The sequence below is a fragment of the Haplochromis burtoni genome, unplaced genomic scaffold (genome assembly GCF_018398535.1).
Source record: "Haplochromis burtoni strain Fernald_Lab_line unplaced genomic scaffold, NCSU_Asbu1 Contig_494, whole genome shotgun sequence".
In the NCBI taxonomy this organism is placed as follows: Eukaryota; Metazoa; Chordata; class Actinopteri; order Cichliformes; family Cichlidae; genus Haplochromis; species Haplochromis burtoni.
In genome coordinates, this window is record NW_024582855.1 from 52,758 (window position 1) to 72,826 (window position 20,069).

At 40.9% G+C, this 20,069-nt stretch overlaps 1 protein-coding gene across 1 annotated transcript in view; it reads right to left on the minus strand.

Moving 5' to 3' along the window:
- Positions 1-20,065, minus strand: part of LOC102298196 (vasoactive intestinal polypeptide receptor 2) — a gene marked incomplete at its 5' end in the record, with an annotated part of 37,630 nt that extends 17,565 nt beyond the window's left edge. Inside the window, 3 exons of the mRNA XM_042213902.1 lie at positions 16,139-16,242; positions 17,510-17,617; positions 20,056-20,065. Coding sequence (XP_042069836.1) covers positions 16,139-16,242; positions 17,510-17,617; positions 20,056-20,065 — 222 coding nt within the window. The remainder of the gene's footprint in view (positions 1-16,138; positions 16,243-17,509; positions 17,618-20,055) is intronic.
- Positions 20,066-20,069: the final 4 nt, after the last annotated feature.

Consider the following 20,069-nt stretch of genomic DNA (forward strand, 5'->3'; position numbering starts at 1 on the left):
TGAGAAAAAGGTCCACAGAGATGGTTGTGTGGGAAAATCCCATTAGATCAGCAGCTTCTGAAATAGACGACCAGCCCATCTGGCACCAACATCCATGTTACAGCCAAAGTCACTTAATTCACCTTCCTTCTCCATTGTCATGCTCGGTTTGAACTTCAGCAGGTTGTCTTGATCAGGTCTACAAGCCAGTCAGTTGTAGTTTTTACCTGATGCCAGTAAACAACTCCATGTCCTGTTTTGGTGTGTTGGTGTGTTTATTGCAGTACTGTGACATACACTGGGTTTACAAACCCAGTATGTAGGTAAGACAAACATAAATCACTGACAAAACATGCTAGTTATGCAGGAAATGTGGCTAACAGCACCCGGAGGACGGGGTTTCAGGCAAAACAGAGAACATGTCTTGTCTTTAAGGTCTAAAGTCCTCACATAGATGGATTTCCTGAAGTACGGGACGTAAGTGGAAGTTGTCATTTTGAAACATTTGTATTTTTCACGATTTCCATTTTTGGAGACTTTCGTGTTCTCTCTGTTCTTCTTTTTGATTTTTTTTAATCAATTTGTCTCTTTTATCTTTGGCAATCACTCACTCTTTCCATTTCCTCTTATTTCTTATCTTTCATTTTTCTTACATACTCGCTTGTTGTTTTTCACACAACATTCACCGCCTAATGATCTATCACGTCCTCCCCCCAAATTTTTTCAATCTGTAGTCCAGAGATTTTCCATCATTCTGATAAAGTTTGTTCACTAACTTATTTGGATCATCTTGATAATCGATGGTCATTCATATTTGAACTATTGTGATAATGTACTTCAGTCTAATGACTCCTAAAATAGAGCTTAAATGTCTTTGTAATGTTCAATATTTACATTTTAGTGAAACTGTTCTGCAGGCTTTGAGGTGACGCAGATAAAATATATGAACGCGTGAGACTTTTTCCATTGTGGCGTTTCTACTTTTAGAGTTTCGGTCCCTGTCTGTCCACTGTAAATATTCGCACACAGAGACAAATATCTGAGCATACACAGACGGTCGCAGCCTGGCATCGGTGTCTCATTCCTCAGCACGATTCTCAGGCCTTCTGGCTGGGAGCTGATGACCTGCTGGCTCTGGTCTGCTGCAGCCGCACTGCCTTCTATGTCCAAATGCATTGTCTCCATCCATAAACTCTGGCTCATTCACTCTCCATTTCTGCGTCCTGTCTGACACTGGAGGATTAAAACAATGCTGAACTTAAGGCTGGGTATCTTCATGGCCATGGTTACAGATTAAATCTACAGGACTTCTGCTCCTGTAGAGTTTTAATCTCCTAAGACCCCAACTCTTCCATGGCATGCATTTTTAATTTCTCTTTGATATTTGGGCAAATTGGGACCTGATGAATGTAAAAACAAAGAATTGCCACATTTGTTTTCCTTGATTTTTGTTTCTGACAAAAATGAGATGCACATATAAGGATATTCCTTTAAAATTCAATAGAACAGTGGCTGTATAATGTCCTTGTAAGTGGACATCAGGCCTTTGTAGAGCAAAATTTAGTATTTTGGTCTAGACAACCCAAAATGTGATGTCCACAAATGTGGACAACAGGTTCTAGGAAGTTAAATCAAAACTGCAGGACAGAGACCCCTGCCCTGTTCATTTTAGGCTAAAAATATTCCTGTTAAATCTCAGTTAGCTCAATTAGTTGTTTGCTTTTAAAAATAATTTCTAAATGATGTATTTAAATAAAAAAGCATTGATCAAAGACAAGGCTCTCAACTGCACTCACAAAACACTACCAAGTAATAAAGGTTTCATAAAGGTATGAAAACTATTTCAACAGCTAATGACATACAGCTTACTCACATCTTAAAATCAGGACTGAGTCTTTATGATGGACCTAAGTACAGTTATATCACCAGACAGTAATGAATTCTCAGTAAGCTGCATATGATACAAATCATAATTATGTTGCCATTCCCTCGTTTTTAATCTGGCAGATAAATAAAGTTGGAGAAGTTGTTCTGTGTGAATAATGTCTTTGGTTGCAAAGACGAGCGTTCTTCACTTTCATGACAGAAACAGGATGCATGCTCTTTGACAAAGTGAAACCATGATGCAGACTTTGAGCAGCGAAATGTTTTTTACTCATCTCAAAGTCTGTTTTGAACCCTGGCAGCTTTGTGTTGATTGCTGAACATAACTCAATTTTAAGGCTTTTATTTTTTACTATATTTGTGTTATTTTTCCATCTAATTGCTGCATTTTAAGAGGAAATCAGTGCACAGACTCCTCTGGTCAGAAGTTATTTTTTAATTCCAAAAAGAAAAATGCACGATGAGCTTATAAATTACAACTCGTTGCTCAGATTAAAACTCTGTTTCCACACATATTTGGCTTCTGATTTCTTACAGACAATAGTCTGGGTCATTTATTAGCTTTACCAGTGAGATGTTTCATATGTAAGATTCTCTCTTTGTCTGAGGCACAAAGCATTATGCAATATTTAAGGCACATAAATTACAAACAGAAGAAAAAGTCATAAAACAAATCTATATCACAGAACTGTTGTTTTTCTTCTTCCCCTGTCACTGGGCTCTCAGAGCCACCACATTCAATATGAAATGATATCACCGTGTTGGTGTTGTTCCAACAACATTATGAAAATGTCAGTGCTCCAAGGTTGTCCCTGCAACTGATCATTCATGTTGTTTTAACTCAAGAAGAAGGAATGGTCAAAGGAGAGGTTTCATTGTCTCCAATTCCTTCTATCGGAAAGCCACTGTGGTGCACAAGCTTTCTAAAGCCCGTTGGGAAAACCAGTTCAAGAAGTTTTGTTTCCCAAATCTAACCAAGCCTAAATCTAACTGCAACTGAAAACTGGAAACAACCAAGTCTGAAGGAAATAATTGATCCTTTTCTGTGATTGCACTCAAGACAAGAACCCTAATTTTCTAAAAAAAAAAAAAATCATTAGCATGGATAAGTGAAACCAATGTGGATGTGAGTTAAACTAACATTTTTTCCACACGTCTGAAGAGAGCGACTCCTCAGGTTGTATAAAAGTCTGTGTGCCGTGGACTGCTGTCACACACAGGATTGTGGATCGCTTGGAGCCCAAATGCAGGATGCAGGAGACAGAAGTGAACATAAGCTGAACTGTTGATGGTGTTGAATCCAAAAGTCCAAAAAAAGAGATTGAAGGCAGGAGACTTTCAAGAAATACTAGAAACCACAGAACTAGGAAACACAAAGTTACTTTGAAACACATGAAGACAAAGATGAGACTGTTAGAAGGAACTGAATGGAAACACTGGTAATGTCACTAAATATAAACCTAAAGTCATCAGAAACTAAAGCTAAGAACTGAAGTCACAAATAACAAGGCTCATACACACAAGGTTAACAAATAGTATTATTAACAGAAAACTAAATACTGACTAAGCAATGTATACAGAAGCCAATGAAAACCCAGAAGAAGGATGGACTAATACAAACTTAAAACCGCGGGTTTAACGCTGAGACGTCCAGACAAGGATGAAGGCCGTCGTTTTATCACCTGTATGCTATGAATGTCTCTGCAGTCGGTGTGAGCTCAGTGCCAGTGGTGTCGTCTGGCTTCAACAGAATGTTTTCCAGATGGAAAACCTTCATCTCTCCCACAGGACACGAAGAAAAGCTTTACTAAAAAGCAAAAAGCTACACCTGAAGCTCTGGACAGGATCACAATTAAGCCAACTGTCCATGTCTGTGTGTGAATGTGCGCTTGTGGTTTATCTCTGGAGGTTAAAGTGAGACAGAAAGATCTGGAACAGCGCCCAGATAACTTCAACATAACTATCAAGTTCAAATTCATTTTAGGTTTATTTATGTAGCACGAGGTGTCAACAACCATCAGCTCAAGGGACTATTGTATAGTAAATTAAAGACGGTACAATATTACAGAGTATCAGAACAGCCCTTAGTGACAGTAGTGAGGAAGAACACGCTTTCAACAGGAAGCAACATGGTGGCTCTTACTCATCAAATCAGAGACTAATGCCATCTCACGGTCCCTCTTACAACCAGAGCTTTCACTACGGGATTATTATAGTCAAAAGGACAATTTTTGTGACAAAAATATTTTGATATGTATGAAAAAAAAATCCAAAATCTGACAAAATCTAAATATTTATAATAAACAATAATTTAATGCTATGTTTTGAGAATGGCATGGTTTTGTTTAGTGATAACATAAAGCCCGATGACAGTGGTGAATAAATGGTATATCAAATGAGAAAACTCGGTGAACACATCTGCCTACATCTGGCTGTATTAATGCTGAGAAAAATAAACTGGAAGAAACAGCCATAAATCCATATCAAACCCTGACAGTGTCTGAAAGTCTTCAGTGATACAAAAAAATGACCTTAACCTGGACCTCAACAAGTGCAACAATAAGTAATGAGCAGTAGTGTTGTGTTGAATGGCACATCATTATACTGCAGCTCTCACACAGGGTCATCGGTGTTCATCTGAATTCAAGCTACAGTGTCACATTCGCGTATTACAAATCCAGATAAAAAAAATTGTTGCCTAAATTATTGCAAAATGCAAAGATGGTAAAAACGAGACTGCACAGGTGCCTGTCCTGTTACCAAAGAAGCAGCAAAGATTCTTACTATAAAAACTCCAGTCCAAAGTTTACAAAAATAACACTCTTATGTGTTACGAGAATGTGACATTTATGTGACGTTTAAAGGAAAAGTGGCTTTTTAAATGTTCAGCAAGGATGGATGGATGTGCAGGAGTGTCAAACACATTTTACATCTTGGGCCACAAACAGCCCACTGTGACCTCAAGTGAGCTGAACCCATCAAACTACATGAAAAATGTGTAAAGTTACAGGAAACCTTCTGCAAGTTCATTCGGTTCAGAATTTCAGTGCACACTGTCCTGTGATTATAACATATAAAGGTGGGTTGTTGTTTTTATCATATCATTTTTTAGACTGTGAACTCACTGTAAAAACAAACAAAAACACATATTTCTGTAGTAGACAGTGAAAAAACAGGAACTTTAATGTCATTTAATTAAATGAGGCACAGTCTGTATCAACTGAAAAAGCTGTAAAATATATGAAAATGCAGTTAAAACTTTTAACTGATTGGAGTCTTTGCTGGGCGGAGTCTGGCCCCCAGCCAGATGATTCATATCTGTATTCATATCTCTATTAAGATAACTTAAATCTTAGTCATACATGGCATAAACAGCGGTAAAAGATTGACATTGATTTGAGGCTTTCAATGTTAATATAGTCATTTTTGTCATGAGACTTCACAGGAGCAATGGCTAATGCATAGCCAGTTGTGTTTGTAATGGATTGTGGTGGTTTGGAACCAAATGCATGAGGTTGGAGGCAGAAGTATAGTCCAAAGATGCCAACAGAAATTCAATAACACGGGGGATAAGGAAAGCTGTAGAGAGGGGATATGGTGTACAAAGAAACATAACAGCCACTGTGACAAAGACAAATATTTATATACAGAGGGACAGGCCAACAGAAGAAATGAAGACAATCAGGACAATTAGGGGAGACAGGCAGGAAGCGAAACTAACACGCAAAACAAAAGAAAACACGTTTTCTGAGTCTTTGAAACAAGTCAGAGGGAGGCACGTGGAAATTGGTAAACATGGGAAGTGTGGAGGAAAATATGACTTAGAATAACAGACAAGGGTTAATCCACAACCTTCAACTTATTACTAGAAACTGAAATGTGAAAACAGGAAGAGACTTGATAAAATATCATAAGAATGATAAGTAATCAAAAAGAGGACATCCCAAAATGAATCAAAAACATAGAGCACTGGAATGGCCTCAAAACCAGCAAGAAAACACTTTAAAAACTCACATCCAGAAACGGTAAAGCAATTCAAACCTCGGGGTACAAAAGAGGGGTTGTGCCCTGAGACGAAATCGATATTAATCAAGCTTCAGTAAATAGCTACTTAAATCATCTATCTATCCATCGATGGATGGATGGATGGATGGATGGATGGATGGATGGATGGATAGATAGTCAGTCTTACTCTTAAACCAAAGCGATTAGTGCCTAAACCTGAACAACCAGCAGGTGAAAACAAATCTAAACTGTGACTTCATAGTCTTGTGATTTACATCACCACACTTAAACTCTCTTTAAAACAAGTTGTATAAACATTGGTTATAGCTTCATAGCAGTCATCCAAACAATGTTTACAGCTGTACCAGATGTTTTCTGGTGGCCTGAGGAGCATTTCTGCTCTGTTGACCTTTGGGATTACTCAACAGCACGTGACAGAAAACTACACAACCCACAAGGACACCTCTTTTTTCTCTGCAAGGCAGAGGACGCAGTGTAATGTGCAATGATTTAAAGAGATAGAGCTCTTTCATGTTTTTCTATGACACTTGACATAAATGTATTTATTTCAAACTCTGTGATATCGTTGTATTTCTTTGTTTAAGAGTAAAATCTGAGGGACACAGGCCTGGACAGGTAGGGAAAAATATGTATTCTCTGACCAGTTGGTGAGTGGTTGGAGCTGGACAGGAGGGGCTTGTGGCAATGCGGGAACTGCACAAAAATCCACCTTATTGTTCTGGAAAGGCCGGAGTGCCATGTCTCCCATAAATTGCTGGATTGTCTGCAAACAATTGTTGCACTTTTTCTACTAGTGGTTGAAGTAATCACAAGGGGCTGCAACAGTTAGCAACTGCCAGCAACCTTCTGCAACTACTTGCCAAGTGGTTGTGGAATACACAATTTTCTCCTACAAGCAGGAGTCCTGGTTGCCAAAGGATCACCAACTGGTCTCTAGGCCTCAGGGACTGGGGCTTTGGTATTGATTGCACAGTGACTGACAGCAAACCTCAACAACCACTCACCGCTGACTGGGGAATATGCATTTTTCCCTTGCAACTAGTGGTTTCCAGATGGTTGCTAATCAGTGTCCTGGCCTGTGTGACTGGGGCCCAAGCTGTTTTGTTTGTGCCTGGCCTTGTACATTTGTATGTGCTTTGAATGGTGAGGTTTTGAGGGTAAATCCATGGCTATAGCACACTTTGGAAGCTTTATGTTTAGGTAACCTGATATGGAAGTGGCACAACTTTCATCCCAGTATGCAGTGAAGAGTCTTACTGTATATAGATAACAAAATTTTAATGTTAAGTCAATGTGGTTATGTATAGTGACTCTGGCTCCCTTAGATATCCATCCACCCATCCATCATAGGGACTTATCCCAGCTGTAATAGTGCAGTGGTAATGTATTTGCTAATAAATGACTAACGTCATTCTTGTTCTTGTCTTCTAAATTTCTATATGGACTGTGGCCACAATAGTCATAATAGGAAACTCTGATACAGCCTGGCTGTTGGTTTGGATTAACAGAACGGCCTGGGATGGAGCCACATTCCCATTTTGAATTATTGTTTCAGGCCATCCCTGTGTGCAATACACAGTATTTACTAGCTGTTTATAGAGTTATATAAATGTAACAGTATTTATGTTGTGTGTGATTCCACTTGTCACGATAAACACAATTTGTTATCCGTGTATGTGTGACACTGTATTGTCTCAGTGGCGCCCTCTCTCAGAGATGGTGGACAAAAGTCAGTTCATGAGAGATGTGTGTTATGGGCACAACTAGTAATGCATGTGTCTGCTATATGACACTGTAAATGATTTAACTGTTAGTACGAAGAGTTTAAGTGGACAGCTGAGCTTTTAAAGTGCTAAAAAATCTATATAACAGAATAATAGACTCGCTAAGCTAAGTGCAAAGATTCTGAGCTTCTGTGACGTGCTGTTCTTAGAGCTGCCCATAATGAGCCAAATATCGGACCAGGACATATTCTGACTTTATCCAGGTACGCATTTACACATTATTTTATTTGTTATATTATTCCAGATGCACATCTTCACATTAGTGTGTTTTATTATTGGGCATAATGATAATATTATATGTTATATTTTATAGCCAATGTCGAAACTTTGCCAGTTCATGAGATGTGCCTGAGGCAGCGCCAACCTGCCTGAACGAGATTCTGATCTTATCCAGGTACACGCTTTCATAGTTCTGTATTTGTTATATTACTTGCCACAACATTATTTGTTATAGTATTAGACAGTGTTGAAACGTTGGCAATTCAATAGAGACGTGCCTGAGAATGAAAGGTTTGCACGACCAGAACATATTCTGCTCTTATTTTAGATTTTCTATTCATTAGCAAAAGTTATTATGACATGTTGTTTTTTCAGATGACGTTGGACAATAGGACATCATCCCGTGGAGCTCTGCTTCAAAGCCTCCAGCTCAGCGTTTTTGTTGTCACCGTCTTGGTGTTTTCAGCTATGGCAGGCAGCTGCCAGACAGGACTGTGAAACCACACACAAGTCGGTCAACAGACATTAGCCAGACAGCATGTCTTCTTTTTGGATTTTTAAAATGTCAATAATTTACAAAACTCGCTTAATGTTTTATTCGTTGTGATAATTATGTTGACCAGAAGTGGGCAATATTACCCAAGAGAACATGATATTACACGTTATGGCAATATCATAAAATACTCAGTAGTACTGAGGCCCTGCGAGGGGCATTTGAGGGTCTTTCAAACTTTTATTTGGACACTGGCTGCTTTTTCACTCATTTTGAGTCCAGTCCTTGCACGTGACCATTTTCACAGGAATGTTTTGGGGGCTTTTTTGTTTTTTTGTCTGTTGGGCCACTTAATACTGACCTATGAATAACTGAAGCATAAAAGGGAACCTCACTTAGGGGATGAGCCACTGTTGTGTCTACGCATAGCAACAACTCAGCACAGACCCAAACAGTTTCTTTACACTCTGTTTGCTTCATTTACAGCCTGTCACGAAAACATGTCATTTGTTCCATTTCTTTAGCTGAATCTATGAAAAATGTCAATAGCACAGTTTGACAGGCATAAAACAGATTTCTACACAAACAAAATGAGCTATTATTAGAAGACTTGGCATATCTCAACATGGTTTGCAGTGTGTCGGAAACCGGACAAGTGGAGGGCAAACAAAAGAAGTGGTACGCCTAAAAAAGCATCTACAGCAGATGAAGAGTATGTGAAAGTCAAGTCCTTAACAAATGGGAAAAAATCCAGCAAAGACCTGACACAGGAACTGAGAGATGCATGCCTTCAGTTGATCCATTTACTGTTGGAGCTTCATCAGAAATGGAGCATCAGTGTCAGCAGATCTTATGGAGTGAGGAATCCAAATTGAACCCAATTAAAGTTTTGGAGGTCAAAGAGGTCAGGAGAGGTAAAACAAGGTCTGCAGACATCTGCAAAACACAGCAGAGGATCTGTCATGGTTTGTAACTACGTTCCATTCAGCGTGTTGGAGATCTTCTCAGAAATGATGCAATTTTGAACACAGAAAAGTACCATCAGATACTGATCTTAATTTTTCAGCATGACAAAGATCCCAAACATACTGTCAATGAAGCAAAAGCATAACTTTAAAAAAGAAAACCGCTCAGTGTGAACACTGTTAGTCATGCATTGTCCTCCCCAGAGTCTCTCAACATCATTCAAGCCGAGTGGGATCGTTTTGACAGAACGGAGGAAAAGGCATCGATTGTCTCTAAAGAAGAGACTGGAGTATCTCTGGAGGCTATTCCAGAAAACGACTTAAAGAAATGACAAGAAAGCGGAGAAAGGTGACAGAGAGAGTTCAGGCTGTGATGAAGAATAAAGAGGGTTGTACCAAATGTTGACATTTATCTTAGAATTGTACAAACTCTGTTTTTTGCACCTATATTCCATCTCCTTGCAAAATCGAAGGAGTGACCCAAAACTTTGGTGAGTAGAGCAGCTCATTGATTTTAGTATGGTCAGCATGCATCTCTCAAAAAGGAGACATCCTCTTCAATTTGTTCCACATTTACTCTGCAATTCATCAAGATGCAATAAAATACTGCTCTTATCACATATTTTTACTTCATCCTAATTCATACAATAAATCTACTTGCTTTTAAAAGCAAGTAGTGAAAAAACAAGAGGAGTGTGTGGCATTATTTCAGGGACAGTGTGGACCCAATAATGGTTCCCGGATATTCTCTTAAACCTGGTTGTTACTCGCTTGTTTAAAGCTCATTATAAAAGAAAGGGTCCAGGAATGCAGCCGTGATTACAAGCAATAACTATGAGGTCAGAAAATAAGCTCCATGGCGTCACGCTGGACTCCTCTGAGCAACAAGAAAACACCCACGCATCCCCATACACACTCAAACGCCCATTAAAAAAAACAGCAGAGCAGGCATACCGCTCTGAGAACAGGAAAAGCCTTTTTATCTCGAGCACCTGTAGCATTCAGCTCAAATACTCACCTGTGTCACTCAGGTTCCTAATCCTCCTCTGAGTCAGCTGAAGGGGTGGGAGAATTTCGAGAAGCCTTACCTTCATCTTGTGATGAAGCAGATATGGGAACAGATGAGGCCGGATTAGAGAGCACAGTGTGCCAAGACCGGGAAGTGAACCCCGCAACTCTGTTGGAGGAGCTGGGAATTTAAGCCGGTGTCTAGCCACAACAGATACAGAACAGACCCATGCAGAAGACTGAATCCAGTGGATTTCTCATGTTCTCTGGTCACTTGCATTATTTCTCATATACAGTGGGGCAAAAAAGTATTTAGTCAGCCACCGATTGTGCAAGTTCCCCCACCTAAAATGATGACAGAGGTCAGTAATTTGCACCAGAGGTACACTTCAACTGTGAGAGACAGAATGTGAAAAAAAAATCCATGAATCCACATGGTAGGATTTGTAAAGAATTTATTCGTAAATCAGGGTGGAAAATAAGTATTTGGTCAATAACAAAAATACAACTCAATACTTTGTAACATAACCTTTGTTGGCAATAACAGAGGTCAAACGTTTACTATAGGTCTTTACCAGGTTTGCACACACAGTAGCTGGTATTTTGGCCCATTCCTCCATGCAGATCTTCTCGAGAGCAGTGATGTTTTGGGGCTGTCGCCGAGCAACACGGACTTTCAACTCCCGCCACAGATTTTCTATGGGGTTGAGGTCTGGAGACTGGCTAGGCCACTCCAGGACTTTCAAATGCTTCTTACGGAGCCACTCCTTTGTTGCCCGGGCGGTGTGTTTTGGATCATTGTCATGTTGGAAGACCCAGCCTCGTTTCATCTTCAAAGTTCTCACTGATGGAAGGAGGTTTTGGCTCAAAATCTCACGATACATGGCCCCATTCATTCTGTCCTTAACACGGATCAGTCGTCCTGTCCCCTTGGCAGAAAAACAGCCCCATAGCATGATGTTTCCACCCCCATGCTTCACAGTAGGTATGGTGTTCTTGGGATGCAACTCAGTATTCTTCTTCCTCCAAACACGACGAGTTGAGTTTATACCAAAAAGTTCTACTTTGGTTTCATCTGACCACATGACATTCTCCCAATCCTCTGCTGTATCATCCATGTGCTCTCTGGCAAACTTCAGACGGGCCTGGACATGCACTGGCTTCAGCAGCGGAACACGTCTGGCACTGCGGGATTTGATTCCCTGCCGTTGTAGTGTGTTACTGATGGTGACCTTTGTTACTTTGGTCCCAGCTCTCTGCAGGTCATTCACCAGGTCCCCCCGTGTGGTTCTGGGATCTTTGCTCACCGTTCTCATGATCATTTTGACCCCACGGGATGAGATCTTGCGTGGAGCCCCAGATCGAGGGAGATTATCAGTGGTCTTGTATGTCTTCCATTTTCTGATGATTGCTCCCACAGTTGATTTTTTCACACCAAGCTGCTTGCCTATTGTAGATTCACTCTTCCCAGTCTGGTGCAGGTCTACAATACTTTTCCTGGTGTCCTTCGAAAGCTCTTTGGTCTTGGCCATGGCGGAGTTTGGAGTCTGACTGTTTGAGGCTGTGGACAGGTGTCTTTTATACAGATGATGAGTTCAAACAGGTGCCATTCATACAGGTAACGAGTGGGGGACAGAAAAGCTTCTTACAGAAGACGTTACAGGTCTGTGAGAGCCAGAGATTTTCCTTGTTTGAGGTGACCAAATACTTATTTTCCACCCTGATTTACGAATAAATTCTTTACAAATCCTACCATGTGAATTCATGGATTTTTTTTTCACATTCTGTCTCTCACAGTTGAAGTGTACCTCTGGTGCAAATTACTGACCTCTGTCATCATTTTAAGTGGGGGAACTTGCACAATCGGTGGCTGACTAAATACTTTTTTGCCCCACTGTACCTATGACAAGAGGAAAAAAGTCTTTTTTGATGTTAAAGAGGAGCTTAAGTGGAAATGATGAGGAAGTTTAAGACCTCAGGCAGAAGGCTTCATCCTGCATCTCTGTAACTTTTATAAAGGGCCAGCCAGCTTTGCATAGATCTCTGTATCAGCATGAAGTCATAGAGAGGGAGTATACTTTGTATGGTCATCTCAGGCACACAGCTCTGGCTGTGAACTCTGGTGCTCCACCTTCCTGTTGTACAAACCTTTTCTTTATTATTCCTCCACTCAAGTCAGATTGTGGTATGACAGCAAAAACAGACGCAGACAGGCAGCGGTTTCTATTGCTTCCACAGAGAGTGAAGGTCCAGACAGAGTTTCTCTTACCAAGTGGTAAACATGGAAGAGATGTGCAGATCAGTTTGTAACAAAGGAATTAAATGCATCTGACTTTTTGTTCAACTTTCTGCTTATTTGGTTGCAACGTAGTCCTCCACATACATAGACTAGCACAATGTAAGCAGCATGTTAAGTCATTTATGTGCATGTAAACTGCTTTGTTGCATGGTAAGCAAAGCATGTAAGACACGAGCATCAAAGCAGGAGGTTGAGAGTCTGAGTCACCCTTGATTTTTCTTTCTTCTTTGTTTTTTTTGGTTCAACACAGAAACGTTTGCTGGTAATCGTCACGGTCTGCTGTTTTCTACATGCCTCAACATTTTATCCTAAAAGAATCTGATGGGAAGTATCTGTAGAAGATTTTGGGGAGTTAATCAAAATTAAAGATCACAGAGTGCCTTCAAAACATTTTTGATCTGCTTCACCACCAAAGGGGAAGATTAGAGGATTACTAAAGATACTGTGTAGGGAAATGAACATCTCAAACAAATTTCACAGCACTCAGTCCAACTGATGCTTCAGTCTGTAACAAAATTATGACCCAACATTTGAGCATTTTTGCAGTTATAGTAGAAAGAATGTAACACTCATTATATTACATATTGCAGAAGAAGAGCTACAGAATCAAGGCTTAAATCGAATCGAGGCTAACAACCCTCTCTGTGTTTGGATATGTTATTATTATGTAATTATGTTGACCTCCAAACATGATGCGTTTGTGGTGAAAGATTTATGGAGTCATCTGCAAAGCAGCCAAAAAAAACTGTTACCTTTGTGACCTTTGCATCTTTTGTTTAAATTTCTTAGCACCACAAATTAAATTCCTCTGAACCCCAGAGCACTGAACTGGACAACAATGAGATGCACAAATAAAGCTCAAAGTATCTGCATAGATAAGCGAGTACAGCTGTGTCATTTCTGTTTGTCAGTTGGATAAACTGAGCAAAACGCTGCAACAGATTCTCACTCATCTGCTCCGCCTAATCACAGAAAAGCACACCAGCACAGTCAGGCCGCGACTTCACGGTGGTCTGAGTTATCTGAGGGGAGACACGAAGAGCAGCAGAGACCAGTGATCAGATGTGTCACCCAGTGAACTTTCCATCCTCTCTGTGCGTTTATCTGTGGGCAGAAAAACAAACACACATACAGAGATGCTGATATGAAATCAGCCCTTCTCTTCACCGCTGTGCTGGAGCATCTGAGAAAACTCTGAGCTGAGATCAGACCACAGAGGGGAGACGTTTGATCTGTTTTTTTTTTTTTATTTCAGTTCAAATTAAATAAAGCTGCTGATTCCTGCACAGCTTCTGTTTTGCTTAAATAAAGTCTGTTCTGATTCAATGATTTTCAGTGTCTCACTGGAAGCTCCAGAACCTCTTTTTGCACACATCTTTGCATGCAAGTCTGGCTACTTTTTGCTGTATTTCCTCTGAAACAGCCCACATAAAACCACAGATTTAATTATCCTCATACTGCAAAATATGCTGATTGTGTTGTGGTAATTTGTCTTATTTTCCACTGTTCTTGTTGACAACTGGTTACAGAGAAAGAGCTAGAGGCCAGTGTCAGGCAAGTGGAAGCTGGCTGCTTAGAATCAACAGTTAAACTGTGTTGTATAATACTAAAAAGAAATATGAATGATTAGTTTTGCAGACAAACAGCTTTGATTTGAGCTACAGAGGGTATGTAGGTCTTTACTTATTCATGCTACACACAAAACTCCGGCTGAAAGCCTGCAGCATCAGAAATGGTGTTACAACAACTTCTACTTAAGACGATGTCTCCTCAAACTCGTCCACAGTGCTGTCAGGCTACAAAATAGTGATTTATCATTCTGAAGGTGAGTTATAAATAATTTACGCTACACATTTTAGCTCACAGGGGGCTCCTTTATCATTGCTTTTTAGTCTATTCTTCATAATGTTGGAAATGGGGACATCATTTAGACGAAAAGTGATTTGTACGTGCTGATTTCTAACATAAACCATGGGTTAGTTACCATGGAGATTTACCCAGGTAACAGCTGCATCACCTTTGTGGGTGGTTCGCTAAACCTCAAAGCCTGCTTAGCAGCACAGGCCTCTGGACAAAGAGTTTCCCCGTCTCCAACAAACCAACTAACAGCACACTGAAACTAGAGTTCAGCTTTTTCCCAATCAAATCCGGTAAAAATGATTTATCTGCAACTGTTCTGTGGTTGGTTTGCTTCCTCTTGCAATGCAAGCATTTTAAAGTGGGTCAAATCAGCCCACGAACTCTCCCAACATCATCCACAGGCCGAGCATGTGCTGCGTGGGACGTGGCATATACATTTTTTGTGATCAGAACCCAAACGGAAAACGGTGCTAAAACCTGTACACAACAGTTTCACTTGCACTGTGAAAATTCACTTCAAAGGATTCCAACTAAACTTTAAACTCTTATGATTAAAGCTACATTCAGCTGCTCCCTTATTTGAAAGAGGTCAGCGCGGCAGGGAGCTTTGCATGTTTGATTTGGCAGATTTTTACAGTGACCTTCCTGATGCAACCCCAGAAGCATTTGGGTCTCCTCCCAGAACCAAACCAAAGACCTTTTGCTTGTCAGATGAACACGTGAACTGCTACTGTAAAGAGCCAGAAGCTACATTTATTAGGAACAGGTAAACATTTTTTTTCTGTGAAAAGATGCTTCAACAACTGATTTTTATTTGTTTTTTATCCTTATGCTTCCTTTGTTTCCTAATTATGTCCTATAAAAACACTGATGAACACACACATTAACCTTTTTGGTTATAATTTGATATCATTTTGAGGGGAAAATTTAAAAAAGGATGAAAAAGAATAAAAAAATAGTTTTATTCCCTCAAATTATTAAGTGTATGCACGTGTAGTTGATACATAAAAGCTATACATGGAGGTAAATACATCGTAAATCAACAGCTGTGGTGTATCAATGATATTTGATCCATGAGTGATTTAATATTTTCATGTTTTCTTTATAGTTAGCATGTTTTTAACCATCCAAGCAGTTTCAAATTAACCACCTTGCAACCGCTCTGATTAATCTTCTACCTCATCTGAGAATCCAGGAACCCTGATAAACCAATACTGACAATGTTGCATTAACAGCGACGGGTCCAAGGCCTTCAGCTTCATTAGACAACAGACCTGAGAGTTTCAGCCGCTACAAAGTAGATATGAAAACCAAACACACAACTTTGATCAGGCTCCAAACACACACCAGTTTCTACACTGTAAAGACAAAAAATTCAGTCCTTCTTATATATTATGTTATGTTATCATGTAAAGGCTCTAATTGCTAGACATTACCTGAGATTGGACTGAGAGAGGATGAGAAAACTGAATGAATTCGCCAGCTAAAAAGGTTCAGGCCGGAAAAGGATTAAAAGAGTTGTTCACAAGCAGCTCAACTCCAATCACAGTGGTGCTTCATATAACTCATAACTGCGCTCACAGGCGCACAAACGTAAACACACCGCAGACGTCAAACTTGCCCTTTTGGTTGTCTCTGGGGTCTCTAAGGTGCTTGTGCAGGTGATGATGTAGTCGGGATAGACGGTGGACCAGCCACTCTCTGTACAGTTCCTGCTGAGGTTGCCTGAAAGAAAACCGACTGGTTTTAGAGCCTTTTAGAACTGAACTAGTAGATTTCATGAAACCTAACATCAGTGCTGCATATAAAGATATATTGCCCTGATTTTTTTTTTAAAGCTTCAGTGATATTTGTCCACAGATTTTAGATTTGGATAACTAGAATAACAATTATATAACACCAGTGCAATCAGATTCACAGCAGCAGTTGCCTGGACAGACAAACACAAAGTGGAGATGTTTGTTCCTAATCAGAGCGCCACATTTGGAGAAAACCAAACACAATTGTCAGCATGGTGGTGGAGGGCTCATGATTTGGGCTTGTTTTGAAGCCACAGGAACCTGGACACTCAAAGAATCAGCATAATGATGACACATGTCCGTTTTTACCCTCTCAAACAGCTGTCATCAGAGGCAGGCACATGCGTAGGCCTCAGTGAGGACTTTTGATACTGAGCAGCTACTGTTCTCGTCTGTGGTGCTGATTGTGGTGCTCATGTATTAATGCTGTGTGTTTCTGCAGAGGCAGCGAGAGGAGGATAAACCAGCCGCTCACTGATGCTACTGAGGGAAATCACAGAGGGTCGGACAGATGGCGTCAGCCGCTGTGCAAATGATCACAAACATTAACAGAAGCAGCTCAAGAAGCACTGGATGGAGACGATAAAAGAGCCACAAGTCAAAGTGAGAATGGCAGAAAGTTAAAAAAGAAAGAGGTCAAAGACGTTCTGTTATATTGAAAATACAACAAGTATTAAAGAATTTCAGTGGTAGTAAAAGCAAACATCTTTTCACTTAAGCTTACTTAATCACTCCTTCTTATTAGTGTTGGGACTGGTGGCATTTGAGTGAATCCACTGGATACTTAAAAAGGATTATTTTTCTGTATCAGAGTTCAACAAGATGAAGATTTCAAAGTTTTCAAGCACACAAAAACTAAATTATAATAAATAATAAAATGTTGAGTATGCCACAGTCTTTAAACAGTCCATAAACTGCTGCACAGTGCTGAGTCCTCAGACTTTGTGTGGCGGGGTCATACTAAGTGTCAGCTGTCTTAAAATGTTTTACATGTCGGGGGAAGTTGAAGCTTCCTTTAACTGAAAGTCTGTATAATTTCCAGAACACACTTTTTGTTTTTTTTAGCAAGTCAAGTGTGTGTGTGTGTGTGTGTGTGTGTGTGTGTGTGTGTGTGTGTGTGTGTGTGTGTGTGTGTGTTAACAAAGATGATTGAAGGGCAGCAGGAGGAAGTGTGTCTCTGAGAAGAAGCTCACCGTTCTTGTGAAAAAGCAGCAGGAAGGGGGTGGGACAGTGTAAGGTCAGCACATCGCCGACCGCGGCGCTCGGCCAACATGAAACGTTGTCCCACTCGCCGTGACATCCTGGACAGACATATACAGAGATACACACACACACACAGACATTAGAAGTGTGAACTTGCCTGCACAGAACTTCCTGTTTGCCTGAGCGACTTGTGTGGAGCTTCTGTGCGAGCTGCTGATTGAACGTGGACAATAAATCCAGCCCACATGAAAGCAGCCTGTGAGGTTTGGACATTTAGCTTTACTGCTCAGCCAGGAGGGACAAAGACATTCACGTAACACTCTGAAGGCCTCTTAATAGTTAAGTTAAAAATAAATGTAGCCTGATGAGGCCTGAGAGTAACTAATGCTGGTACTGTCCTTTAACATCAAACACACATGTGTATCTATAGAGCAGCGTGAGAAAAAGCTCACAGTCTGAAAGCTGAGACCACACAGATTAAACACATTTTATTATCTCTGTGCTCAAACATTCGCACACATGACCGTTCACAAACAGCCTCTGTATGTTTGTGCGTCAGTCTTTGGTTACTCGTGTTGTGGTTTCACACAGAAATCATCCTAATATAAGTCGTGAACATCTGGAGACTCTGCTGATGCCGACTGTGTGCAGCAGTCCTTCAAGCCTTTTATTCTTGCTGAAAAACAAGAGGTTAAAAATCAAAGCTACTTCGTCAGTCAGCTCAAGCATCACACAGAGGTTTGTGTGAGCACAGCAGGCATATCCATGGTGTCACTTTGTACGTTACCATCACTTTATGAATTAATGCGTGTTTCCATCCGGGGTACTTCTCAAAAAAGTAATGCATTACCTTACTTTATTTCTATATTGTCAGACATAAATTGTGACAGAAGGATAACAGGCCTCCAACTCGCACTGGAGCAGTTCACAGCCGAGCGTGAAGCTGCAGGAATGAAAATCAGCACCTCCGAAGAGTGGCTCATTCTGGGATGAGTTCCTGCCAAAGTGAAGGAGTTTAAGTATCTCAGGGTCTTATTCACGAGTGAGGGGAGAAGGGAGCGAGAGGTCGACAGATGGATTGCTGCTGCAGTGATGGAGATGCTGTACTGGTCCACTGTGGTGAACAGAGAGCTGAGTGAAAAGTGAAGCTCTCAGTTTACCTGTCAGTCTACGTCCCCACCTTCACCCATGGTCACGAGCTGTGGGTAGCGACCGAAAGAATGAGATTGCAGAATGAGTTTCCTCTGAAGGGTGGCTGGCCTCTCCCTTAGAGATAGGGTGAGGAGTTCAGCCATGCAGGAGGAGCTCTGGATGGGCCAGTTGAGGTGGTTCAGGCATCTGACTAGGATGCCTCCCAAGCACCTGCTGGGTGAGGTGTTCCAGGCATGTCCCACCAGGAGGAGGCCCCGGGGCAGACCCAGGACACGCTGGAGAGATTATATCTCTCGGCTGGCCGGGGAACACCTTGGTGTTCCACCAGACAAGTTAGAGGGTGTGGCCAGGCAGAAGGAGGTCTGGGCTTCTCTGCTTAGGCTGCTGCCCCTGATAAGTGCAAGAAGATGGATGGATGGATGGCAGGAAGAGTAGAAAGGGAAAGTTTACAAGATGGGGAAACCTGCTATGCTGTATCTTTTAGAGACTGTGGCACTGCTAAAATTCTCACTGGGAATGACCAATTGGACAAGATTGGAAATGAGTGCATCAACGGGATGGCTCAGGTGGAGCTGTTGGGAGACAAACATAGAGAGACAGGACTGAGATGGTTTGGGCATGTGCAGAGGGAACGTGGGTATATTGGACAAAGATGGCTGATTGTGAAGCTGCCAGGCAAGAGGAAAAGAGGAATACCTCAGAGGAGATTCATGGATGTACTGAAGGAGGACATGCAAAGGGTTGGTTTGACAGAGGAGGATGTTGCTGTGGTGACTTCCACTCTAATGAGGGCATATCAAAGTTGTGGAAAAATGAAGTCTTCAAGTCTGACTGCTCAATGCTTTTGTTATTTGCAGCATGCAGGTCACACAGTTTTCACTTTGCCTTCACGTTTTTATCCTTTCTTGATCAAAATAAATCATTTTTAAATCATCTGATTGTAGCACAAGTGCAGAAAAGAGGTATGTTTGATTTCTCTTCGATCCACCCTCCGAGCAGGTAACTGAAGAAGCCTTTTTAACATTTACAGCTAGCATTTGTGTATGTGTACATGTGTACATTTGTGTGTGTGCGTGTATGTGTGAGTTTGTGCCTTTTGTGGAGTGTTTGATCTCACAAGGTAAACAGCTCAGTGTTGCAACACCGTCTGAAATAGCGTCCAGAGACACACACCACTTCACATCAACTGATTTCATTCAGTGCACTCACACACACACACACACTTTTCCTTACTTGATATGGATCTGAATACTTTTCCGAGGCCTAATATTCAGTGATGTTCTTACAGCAGATTATTTTGCGTCTGCTCCTGCAGACGTATCGTAAAATACTTTGGATGGGGATTTCCAAACACTTGCTCGTGTGTGTTTCAGTGCATGCGTACCTGCATGAGTGGAA